This window comes from Hyperolius riggenbachi, chromosome 4, assembly GCF_040937935.1.
Source record: "Hyperolius riggenbachi isolate aHypRig1 chromosome 4, aHypRig1.pri, whole genome shotgun sequence".
In the NCBI taxonomy this organism is placed as follows: Eukaryota; Metazoa; Chordata; class Amphibia; order Anura; family Hyperoliidae; genus Hyperolius; species Hyperolius riggenbachi.
The window spans coordinates 210846194-210858657 of NC_090649.1; the positions used below are offsets into that span (position 1 = coordinate 210846194).

Sequence of the window (12464 nt, forward strand, 5' to 3'; positions counted from 1 at the left end):
GTAGCTGCTGCTAGCTGTTTTGGCTGTTGGAGACAGCTGTAAACAGCTATTTCCTGTCTGTGAACCTTGTTACATTGTGGCAAAATGTCAAAAGTACTGCGGTCCTCAGAGCTTCTTGTGGGAGGGGTTTCACCACAATATCAGTCACACAGCGCCCCCTGATGATCTGTTTGTGAAAAGCAATAGATTTCTCATGTAAAAGGGGGTATCAGCTACTGGTTGGGATAAAGTTAAATTCTTGGTTGGAGTTTCTCTTTAAAGAGAACCTGAACTGAAAATAAAAAGTCAAAATAACCATACACAGGTCATACTCCTCAATCTCTTTCTCCTCTCCTGCATTCCATTTGTCCACTGTGATCAATGGAATTCTCCGTCCTCCTTTTAAAAAATGGCCATTACCCCATAACAGCTTCCTGGTCAGCACACTGTTAAAACTGTAAAATCACCCACTTGAGCCATAGGGAAACATGGACATTACCTTGCGCATTCAGTTGTAACTGACAGCTGCTGACATATAACTGACAGCAACTGGTATATTTCAGTTCTGACAAAATATTGTCAGAACTGGAAGGGATCACTGTAAGAAGAAAATGGTGAGCCTCTTAGAGGAACTGACTGGTGAGGTTAGTATGTAATATTCATTTGCAGCTGAGTCATGGGTTTATTTTAAATAATTTTACTCGCTTCAGGTTCCCTTTAAGGGTGCCCTTTATGCCTGTGAGAAAAGGTTTTGTTATAAGGCATTGTTTGGTCACTTCAACTTTCAATGGGAACTGTACTGAAGCGATTATTTGGACGTAAACCTGAAAAGTATCTTAAATTATTACATTAAATTAAACATGTCCTCAACCAGAGTACATTTTTTACACTTTTTAAGTACACTCTGCTCAACCAGTCTAACCATCTAATGGAGAGTTAAAGGGACACTTAAGTCAAACAAAAAAATGAGTTTTACTCACCTGGGGCTTCTAATAGCCCGCTGCAGCTGTCCGGTGCCCTCGCCATCTCCCTCCGATCCTCCTGGCCCCGCCGGCAGCCACTTCCTGTTTCGGTGACAGGAGCTGACAGGCTGGGGACGCGAGTGATTATTCGCGTTCCTGGCCACAATAGCGCCATCTATGCTGCTATAGCATACATCATATACCATATAGCAGCATAGAGGGTGCTAATGTGTCTAGGAACGCGAAGAATCACTCGCGTCCCCAGCCTGTCAGCTCCTGTCACCGAAACAGGAAGTGGCTGCTGGCGGGTCCAGGAGGATCGGAGGGAGACGGCGACGGCACCGGACAGCTGCAGGGGGCTATTGGAAGCCCTAGGTGAGTAAAACTCATTTTTTTTGTTTGACTTAAGTGTCCCTTTAAGCTGTGACCTGAAAGCAAGACCTAAAGCTTCTCATTCTCTTGCTCTCTTGGGGAACATGGACAGGGAAGCATGGATGGCAAGGTATAGTTCAGCTTCTGGGGTAAAGCAGAACTTCCTGTCTCAAAGTTGGTTTGTCTGGGGATTGTACAGTGGGCTCCTGGTGAGGAGATTTAAAGGAGCTTTCTGTAAGCTCTGGTGGAATGTTTAACATATTGAAATACACTTCAGGTACAATACATAATATACAGTATATAAAGTTAGCATTGAAAACTGTTCACAATTGGCAAAAGCTGTAGAATGCATAAAGTGCAAACCTTAATTTAGGCTCAGGATTTTGGCCGAATATAGTGCCATTTCTACATTCTGCAGACTTCACCAAAGCGTTGTACACACATACAAGATATGTAACCTGGAAGGGATCAGTACTCAATCCCTTGGGTGACAACAGGGCCAAGGCTGTACAGAAGTGTGGCTAGCCTGTGTACTGTTGCTATGTTGGGAGGGGGATTGGATGAAGTGATGCGGGAGTGACATCATGTGACAGGTGGGGAGAGTGGGGTGAACAATTATCTGGGCCGGCGATCTACTGGGCTGATCACTTGCAGAAGCATCAGGAGCCACATATACTGGATGAAACTCGGCTGAAGCCACCGATAATGACCCTATCTGCCAAGTGTCATTCAGCGTGCGTACGAGGCTTAGGAGATTCAGTTGTGCCCATCTCTCTGGCAGTCTGATGCGATTCATGGAGCTGCAGCGGCAACAATCACAAAGCCTGAAGCTGGAATTCTGGGTGTGTAATTACATTTAAAAGCTGGATATTCAGCTACAGAAGTCATACAATAAATGTAACATGTGAGCATCCTGTTTATCAAGCTATTAAGTTGTGTTTTACACATTTAGGATTTAGACATTTAGACATGCACAAAATGATAAACTAATAAGATAACAAAATAAAGAGGAACAAGCAATAGCAAATAAAAAGAGGCTGCAGCATCAGCATCTTTTCTGAAGCAAAAGCGGTTGAATAAGGGAAATAACATGCTGCAAATACTATACATGAATAAAACATTAAAATGTTAAGTTTTGTTAAAAAGGTAAGAAAACCTGAAAAATAGTATACGCTGGTTTTATAATTAAATGACCTCCCCTCAAATTTTTAAGTTAAATTAATTTAATACATACCCCCATGAGGCATCGGCACATGTTAGCATAAGCCACTGAGAAGTTAGGCTCAGATATCGCCTTCTCAAATATAAGATCAATGACTCCCTTTAGCCTGTCTTCAGTATCTATTGATAAGTCTGTGACTTGCTTCATCAGCTGCTGGAACATCTGTGGCGTCAATTTGTTGAGAATGCTTCTCACTCTACGGAACAGGTCCTAAACAAGAAAGGAGAACATTAACACTGCTGCCTCTATTGAAGGACCTAAAGACTATAGCGAAATACTATAAGAGCAGGTAAAAAAAAAGGCTAGATATTTTTGAAGCGGACGATCTTTTGATAAGGCTTACTTCTACAAAAGTTAACAAAACTGAATAAGATCAGTTCACTTAAGTGGTTCAGCATTTTCCATTGACAGCATTTTAGTAAAATATCAAAAATCTAAAAATGCCAAGACAAAATCTGTAGCTCCAGCAACTAACCTGTGTTTTTATGGATTCTGGTTCATCCTCCTCACTTCCTCTCTTGTTTAAGGGCTTCCAAGCTTTCTCTGCCTTATTCAGCTGCACATTTTCATTTAAAGATACAGCTGCAATAATTTTTCGAGGTTCCTTCCGTGGTCCTTGTTGAGATCGCCGAGGACCCATTCCAGCTGGCTAGAGAAACAGAAGATATAGGAGTATAAAAACATTGTTCATGTTTGCATACCTAACCACAGAACTTTGCAAACCTTGGAAAGGCTAAAGATAGGCAATTTTAGGGGCGTATAGAACACATGAAAACACTACTGAAAGTTTGCCACAGCATTATATCATGAGCCCTGTGGTCATGCAAAACAGAAATGAGGGGCCGCTGATAAGTTCCTAGCGGTGCCTCTTTCCAGATGAAGTGGGGGCATATCTTAATATGAATCTGTGCAAATATGGGGTGTTTGAGTAAAAGACAAAAAAAGTTTTGCAAAGGCCACACTTGTGTCCATGAATGCAATGAATGCTGATGTTTTTCAGCATACAATTTCTAACTGCCTGCGTGCGTGCATTGTCCACCATAGGCTGCCGGCACCTGCTAGCAGTGTATGGGAATCATACGCGTTTTGCGATTCGATGCGTTTTTACACATGTGAATTGATGCTGAAAAATCGCAGAGTTACAAACGAACATATTTGTAATCACCACTATCCTAGACATGCTTTGTTAGCAACCACACCACTATCCTAGACATGCGCAAGTTTTCAGCGAAGAGGGTGCCAAAATGTCTGAACAGTGATCAGAAGGAGGAACAAGATGAAGCAGCCAAAGCGGTTTTGGCCCATTTTGAAGCTGTACAGGACTTTTTGGTTAAGTTAGTGATGAAACCTGGCTCCTCATGTCAGTTATTCAAACACTAGACATTCCTTACAACAAATAATGCCCTACGTCAATGCATAATGGCTTCAAGAAATAATCTGATGGCAAGTCTGACTGACGTGTTATACAAGCAACTTACATATAGGTAGATGTGGTGCTAAATAGTCACAAAAAGTGAATCCTTTAAAAAATGAAGGCCATCATTACTTTCTTAAGAAAGTCCTAGTTTATCTAGCTGTAATGTTGATCCTCTGGCTATACTACGTTGAAACAAGTGTGCAGATCAGAAAAGTGAGAGATCATTAATTATCACGTGTTGCAGGTGAGTGTTCCATCGAGGGAACTGGAATTACAGCCAGCTAAAATATCTTTGCGCTTAAAGTGGACCTGAACTCAGAACTTCCTCTCTGCTCTAAGAAATACGCAACAGCATAACCACCTTTAAAGAAAAACATTTTTTTTGTTACAGCTGATACAAATCCTGCAATAAATCTGCAAGGTTTCTACTTTCTGCGTTCATGGAAGCAGACATATTAACAGTCTGTGCTTTCAAATGAGCTTAACTGCCATGGCAGTCAGGTGACACAGGGGAGAGATCAAATTACAACTTGTGTTTAGTCACAGATGAGGGGGAATTAGACAGGCTAAGCTCTCTAAATACATACAGGGTGCATGTCTTTATGTGTTCCTACTGCCCTGTGCAAGAGTTCAGGTCCACTTAAACAGAATTAGTTGTGAAAAAAAGCAAACTTACCGGACCACGATTTCCCATTGAGGGCTTGCCCAAATTTGCAAAATGTGGAGTAAAATCGGGTCCACAATTCATGCCTGTCAGCCTTGTGGGATCTAGAGGCCTAAGCGGAGTTTTATTTGCCTATAACAAGATGAAAAAGATTGTCAATCCTTTAAACCTCAACTCATGAGTGTGGTAAAATACATGCATAAAAAAGAAATACACCAACCTTGTCCAAAACAACATCAGTGATCTGAGGAAGCCCTTCAGGCTTTTGCATACTGGCTACGATGAACTGGAAGCCCAGCAAAAACTCCCGATCATAGCTTTTCTTCTCTTCTGGATTCAGTGGTTTCCACTGATCTACAAACAATACAATCGGAAATCAGAATTTTGACACTAGGCTATTACTAACACATGTTTATTGCACACTATTTTTATGGCTACCTAGCCAAGAGTGTAGACCGTGTTTTCTAACATTTCTAGTACCTCTCCATTACGCAACACCCAAATTGAACATTTTTTTTCTTCAGATTAACAACAAAGTTTCTATGAAGTAACTAAACATGAAAAAAAACTTATTTCTATTTCATTTATACAACTTGTCCCCAGCAGTTGAGGGAAAGTATGGAAGGGAGTGGAGTACGTTTGTTTTGTAACAATAGGTTGACCCATGGTTAATTCAGGGAACTATAAAAAGGTTCCATCTCCAAAATTAAACATCACTGATAAAATACCTTAAAAATTAATCAGCGCCATCAGGTAAAGATCTGAAAAGTTAGTAAGGAGACTAGTGTCTTACCTTCTTTGTATGTATATTTGAGGTCGCCAGGCTGAATATTTTCAGCATCCAATTTATCCTCTTTCTCCTCCCATGTTTCGTCCTGCTCTTCTGGAGCTACGGTCAGAACTGGTTCTGGTTCAGGTGCTGCTGGAGGTGGGTTAGCAGGAGACTCAGGTGTCTCGATGGGTCCATCTACAGTCTAAGGAAAAAAAAAAAGTTTAAGGAATGTAATACGGCTCACCATTTTTTGTTTGAAGGCTGGCTGGTCTTTCCTCCTAAAAGAGGCCTTGAAGTAAACCAGTCAAATATACAATACAAGACACAACCTATGCCACAAGAAACTCAGATAAACCAAACTACAATTTCTTCAAATATTGCTTGTATCCTAGCATGTTTACACGCATTAGGTTATTTGGGCGCAGGGATTGGAAGGCGTCTAACTCTTATGGGTAATCAGGCGCAAAGGGGGTGAGTTGGGCACCTGATGCGGATAGTAGCCAGTCGGCTACTACACAGGGCATAGTGACTGCAGCCGATCCTCTGTAGACAATCTGCTACAAATGGTGGTCATTTGGGCATTAGGATTAGTGTTGGGTATAAAGGTGGTAGGTTAGCGTTAGACGAGGATAGAACATAAAGCTAAAAGTGCCCAAAGACGTGATGCATGAGGTGCCAGGCAAAGCATCACAGTATAAATCAGCAACAATGGTATGGAAAAAAAAAAAAAAAAAGACGCCAGATTTGTAAAGTTCTATACACTGCTTAGGTCATCTGCCTGTAGGTGACAATTTGGATGTGTGATTGCCATTAATCCTATGTCAAAGGTGCAATCTCCTTACTGTAACCACAACAGTAAGGTCTCATTCAGACTATACACGCTGCCGTGCGCATTTTGGCAGCGCGTATAGTGTGCGACGCACAATGGTAGAAGGGCATAGACAGCCCTTCTACCGTTCCCATCATATGCGTTGCAGCGCAATTGCTCTATCGCGTGCTGCACGCATTTTTGGTAATTGCAGCACAGATCCCATTCATTGTAATGAATGGGATCTGCAGCGCATAGTAGCGCAGATGGCGTGCGATCGGATGCACATCCATCTGCGCCAAATGATGTGAACGAGGCCTTAGAGGGGAATTGCCAAATTAACTTACACATGCAAATGTTTCTTGGCAATCAGGTGCTAGTGAGTAGAGTACCACATCTTTGACAGTGCAGTTATGCTGGCAACAAAAAAGTTCATGTGGAATTCTTTCTACCAGAGATATTGCTGACATGTGAAACATTTGTGTGACAAGCTATAAGGAATTGGATTCACACTAGTGTGGCATCACCCTCGGTGTGGTTCACTCACTACTGTTCAGTATATAAAAAAAAAAACACAAAAAAAACAAGAGACTTTAAAAACGGACCTAAACTCAGAACTTACTCTCTGCTCTAAAAGATACGCAACAGCATAACCTTTAAAGAAAAACATTTCTTACAGTTAGAGCCGATACAAAACATGCAATAAATTTGCAGTTTGTCTACTTCTGCTTTCATGGAAGCAGATATACTGTTAACATCCTGTTTTTAACCAATCAGCTCTCTACCCTGGCAGTCAGTTGACACAGCTGAGGGCTCAAATTACAACTTGTGCTTAGTCACAGATGAGGGAGAACAGGCTAAACTCCTGTGCAAGAGTTCAGGTCCACTTTAAAGCATATTCTCCTACTAAAATAAAATGTACCTCTTTAAATGCGTCTAAAAGATCACCAACGGCCTCCTTTTTGTTCAATTCCTTTATTTTCCTCTTCTTCTTAGGTACTGATGCTGCAACTGTGGAGAAAAACATTACGAGTTACACAAGAAAAAATGTAGAACAACTAAGTATTATCAAGAACAGGTAGAACAATTCTGTAATGCCGTATATCTCAAAGAAAGAATAATCTTTCTATTTTACAGTTCAGGCTCATAGTTTACATGAATTCAACAAAACTTTTTCTTAAAGGGATACTGTAGGGTGGGGGGGGGGGGGGGTCGGGGTAAAAGGAGTTGAACTTACCCGGGGCTTCTAATGGTCCCCCGCAGGCATTCTGTGCCCGCGCAGCCGCTCACTGATGCTCCGGCCCCACCTCCAGTTCATTTCTGGAATTTCTGACTTTAAAGTCAGAAAACCCCTGCGCCTGCGTTGCCGTGTCCTCGCTTCCCCTGATGTCACCAGGAGCGTACTGCGCAGGCACAGGCCATACTGGGCTTGTGCTATACACTCCTGGTGACATCAGCGGGAACGAGGACACGGCAACACAGGCGCAGGGGTTTTCTGACTTTAAAGTCGGAAATTCCAGAAGTGAGCCAGAGGCGGGGCCGGAGCATCGGTGAGTGGCTGCGCGGGCACAGGATGTCTGCGGGGGACCATTACTAGCCACGGGTAAGTTCAACTCATTTTCCCCCGACCCCCCTACAGTATTCCTTTAAATTGTACATAAATTGTAAATCCTTGATTTCTCCAAAATGAAGAGTAAAACTGATATTCATTTGTGGAATTCTCATGTATGGATAGTAACCTGCTCACAAAGCTAACTTCAAATGTCTACCTTTTAGTTACATGAGCATGAAGGGAAGAGAGTGACTTGCTCTATCAGCTGAAGCCACAACTGCCCCCCTGCTGACAGAGCCAATCAGAGATGAAAGGCTAAGCAGGTAGCTGGTAGCTGTTACAATGCTATTATAAATAAATCCATATGAAAAAATCTCTACCTGACAACGAGTTTAAAGTCAATGGGAATTGGGGATACTTCTCTAAAAAGAGGGAAGGCTCTAGGTCCTAATGAGCCTTCCCTCTCCTCTCCCAGTTACAGTGCTGTCCCTCCCCCATAGCAGTATTCAACCAATTCAGGGAGGCTTCGGAAGTCTACAGGAGCCCAAGTGCTTCCGAAGACGCTCCATACTGCACACACGTGAGCGCCCTCTCTCATGCACAGTATGGAGCCGCCTGTCTTCGGGAGGTGGGGGATTTGAACAGAGGAGCTGCCGCTGCGACAACGGCACCGGGAGAGGAGAGGGATGGCTCATTAGAACCCATAGCCTTCCCTCTCCTTAGGAAAGTATCCGGTTTCCCTTTTTTAATATAGACTCCCAATGACTGATTTTAAGGCCCTTTCACACATTGCGTCGCTTTCCTCTCCAGCCCCCCACCGCGCGGGCCATTAGTCTCTATGAGACTGGCCACAGAACCCAGCATACTGTACGTTTTTATCTTCTCTATGCTGCATAAAGTACCAAAAATTGTTTCAGAGTCCTTGCTGTGCCATCTCCTGTCTCCCCCCCCCCCCTTGCGCGGCTTTAGCAGCGCAGATTATTGACCCCATCGGCAACCCCATTGGCATTAAATGAATTGTTTAAGAACCAATAAGAATTCTGTAAGCTAGCAGGCTCTAACCTGGCACATGGACATCTTGTGTCTGTTTCGTAGAAGGTGCCAAGACTGGCTCGGGCTCAGGCAAAGGATTCTGCTCAGCCTCCACAACTTCAGGGGCGGGATCAGAAGCAGGAACTGGATGCTCTTCTGGTTCTGTTATTGGACTAATGTGGGCTTCCTGTGGGCTGTCCTGTGCTTCAACTTCTTGTATACCAGGAGCTCCCTCCCCATTTGGTAGCAGTTCTTCAGGTTGTGCGATTGGAGAGTCAACTGTAATCTCAGACGTACAAGACAATTGTGCCTCTTGTTCTTTAGGTGGCACAGATAGTTCTTCATATACCCCATTAGTTTGAATGTCTATAGAAGAGGACACTGGACTCTCACTCTGCAGAGTTTCTAATTCAGGTTCCTTTGTTTCCACAATAGAGAGTTCAGGCAGAACTTGGGTTTCTGGATCCTCTGCGTCGGCAGTTACCAAAGAATCCTTTCTTAAAGCAGCTTCATCGGACACAGTCATGTCAGACTGAGGAGGAATGAAATATTCCTCATGACCCTGCATAGGAGTAGTTTCTGGCAAAGAGTCTACTTTGACATTTGTCTCCTTGACATTTGTTACCATTTGGACTGTAGTTTCTACAATGGCTCTTGGAGCCTCTGGCTCTAATGATACCTGAGATATCGTAGTTTCCAGCAAGGGCACTTCTTGTGTTCCTATTAGGTCTAGCTCAGGCGTACTGTTATCAAGCAACACATCTTGCTCACAAGCTATTTCTACGCCGATTTCGGTCTCTGCCGGAGGAGAGGGAGAGGGGCTGTCAGACATTTTTGTCAGCACTTGGGTGTTTTTTGAGTGATCATCTGGAAATAAATTAAAAAAAAGCATACATTAATCAAAACTTCTATTTTAAGAAGTAAAGATGACAAACTTTCAGGCAAACTATAATTACTGATTTAGTGAAACACAGCCAACCACAAGTACTGCTTAACTGTCTACTTAATGAATACTGCAGTTACCTATCCTACACACATGAAAAAAAAAAAAAAGTTTACAGTAGAATACTGCGTGGAGCACCTACTCAGGTTTGGGGGCCCGACTACCAGCCTTAGCAAAAATAATTTATGAAAACAAGATTTATAAAAATGCCATACAGACAAACCAATCTGGAAACCCACCACTGACATATTCTACATGTGTAACAGAAAGAGATGGCGTTTTGTTTTAAAGCCTGCAGCTTAACTGCATTCACAGCTGTATGAAAATAACGTTTTAACTGCTAAGTGGAAGAGATCACCAAACTGGAACACCACTATGGTGCTATGCAAGTCAGAGACAGGTCACACACTGTTGAATTTTCCATGGGCACCATTTCAAAGCCTAGTACACACTTCAAACTTTGATTGTCCAATTACTGGCCAATTTTACTACCTCCATGTATTATGATGGACAACAGATTTGAATACTATTAAAAGACCGAGTAGTTACGCCTTCATACTACATGTAAAAATAGGCCAATCAGTGGCCTATCAAAATTGGAAGAGTTTACCAGGCTTCAGTGTGATGAGGGCAAACGGTTTGCTTTAGCGATGACATTAAAGTGGGTTTATACGCCCAAAACTAAAATTTCACAAACTACTCAGTTATATAAATGAATATTTGAAAATACTCCGTGTGTAACATTTTTGCTTTAGAGAGCAGTAGAAGCTTGTTATCTCTCTGGTTATCTGCAAAGGCAAGAATCTACCTGTGCCTTCTCTCATTCTAGCTAGAAACTTTAATTACAGTAAGACCAAGCAACAGCTATAATATTTTGCAGATTGACCAAATAAGCCTATAAGCCTAGTTTGCAAGTTCACTTTATTTCAGAGTTTTTGGAAAGACAATGAGTTGAATGGATGATACAAGTGAACAATTTTCTCTGGACATTGAAAGCTCAATTTTCAATATTTTTTACTGACAAACATTAATTAGCTCCAAGCTTAGTCCATAAAAAAGTAACTAATGTTGATAGCCAGATCTAATTTTATGAATCTACACATCAACACGAAAACTCTCTAGCACTGCTACACTTCTGAAAACCACTTAAAAATAAAAAATCATGAGACGGCGATGGAAAAAGTTTACATATATCTGGGGCTTCCTCCTGCCCCCGCAAGTCCTCTGGTCTAGGGAATACTGCACAGGAGCAGCCGGGCTTTGTGCGCTCCCCCGTGGCCAGACTGTAGCTTGACTGCACGGACTGGCCTCAACGGGACGACTTACCGGGGCCAGTTGCGGAGGCTGTAGGCACCGGAGGACAGCTGCATGGGAGTGATCAGGCTGGAGGGGGCTAGAGGAAGCCCCATGTATAAATATTTTTTATATGCCTCGTCTCAGATACATGTTAAAACATCCGTTGCTGATTACTCACCAGGTCTAATGGTTACAGGCACATGTGCACTTTCTCCATTTGCTTGCACCTCCAAGCCTCCAGCAATAGACTAAAGAAAAAAAAAAAAAAAAAGCAGATTAAGAATGCCCTTTACCCAAATACTGCAAGGCAGTGTGTACTGACCCTGCTCAAATGTACATGAAATACAAAGCTTTGCAGAATTACAGACAAGCATAAGATTTCATTTATGGTTGCTTTTTCTCTATGAAGCAGATTTGTCAAAACCAGTGCAAAGGAATTGGAGCAAAACCAAAAAGTATTCTGATTGGCAAATCATTCATGTTTATATCAATTTCTTCCATTTTTCTTTGCACTGGTTTTGAAATTCAGGCCATACAATTAAACTTGCTTTTGTCCTAAAGAAAGGTAATCTGTGTGAAACTCAAAAGTCCCCCCCAGTAGAGAGTACAGCAGGGCTGGGAGCTGCTATAACATGGATGTATTATATCAAATCCATTCAGAATACTCTTACAATATGGAAAACCTTCCCTATTGCTGTCCTTTGAGCCAATCTATGATAATTCCTTTGTCTCTCTGTCCAGGAAATCTCTTCAGGTACAGACAGCAATAAATAAAACATTTTTCTACAGTGGGAAAGAATTAAGATTCCCTGACTAGTCTTTATTGCTGTACCTGTCCATGTGACCAGTAATCATATTAAAGCCACAGTGCTCCATAGCGGTCCCAGGATATGAGCGGAAATCGCTCAAAGACAGTAATAGATATATACTGCACTGAGCAGTACAAAAAGGTAAATACTGTGCGATTCTACTGGAATCTGATCCCATGTCAAGTGGTACAAGCTGAAATGCAAGTAAACATTCAGAGAGCTGTCAATCATTTACATTATGCAAATAGAGTAAGGTCCTTTACAGCATCATGTCTATGACTAAGCTAACCTTGCTACATGCTCACACCACACACTCAATTTCTCTAAACTTCTGCAAACAAGCCAACCTGAACAATACAATCAAGGTGGCCAATTGTATCAATCAGCACCTTCAGCCACTCACTAGACACATAAGTGATCACATGGGAGGCAAATTCCAAATTGGTTTGAGCATCCGTATATTAGGATATCTAGAGCTGTAACTGTAGCAGTAGCAAGACATTAAAACTGATACCTTGCAGTGACCATATCTCAAAAAGTGAATTGCATATGGGCCAGCATGTGCAAGTACGGAATAATACGAAAAACTGGAAACGCACACCATTGTGCTTTAATGGGGTCTAATGAAAAATCAGT

The 12464-nt window shown here is 42.1% G+C and overlaps 1 protein-coding gene across 5 annotated transcripts in view; it reads right to left on the minus strand.

The window, feature by feature from the left end:
* Positions 1-12464, minus strand: part of EIF4G1 (eukaryotic translation initiation factor 4 gamma 1) — a 110849-nt gene that overhangs the window by 25207 nt on the left and 73178 nt on the right. For all 5 annotated transcript variants that reach the window (XM_068281323.1, XM_068281325.1, XM_068281324.1 and 2 more), the window contains 8 exons: positions 11198-11267; positions 8811-9647; positions 7119-7207; positions 5410-5590; positions 4837-4970; positions 4629-4748; positions 3011-3184; positions 2548-2745 (listed from right to left, as the gene is read on the minus strand). In XM_068281323.1, the coding sequence (XP_068137424.1) occupies positions 2548-2745; positions 3011-3184; positions 4629-4748; positions 4837-4970; positions 5410-5590; positions 7119-7207; positions 8811-9647; positions 11198-11267 (1803 nt within the window). The remainder of the gene's footprint in view (positions 1-2547; positions 2746-3010; positions 3185-4628; positions 4749-4836; positions 4971-5409; positions 5591-7118; positions 7208-8810; positions 9648-11197; positions 11268-12464) is intronic.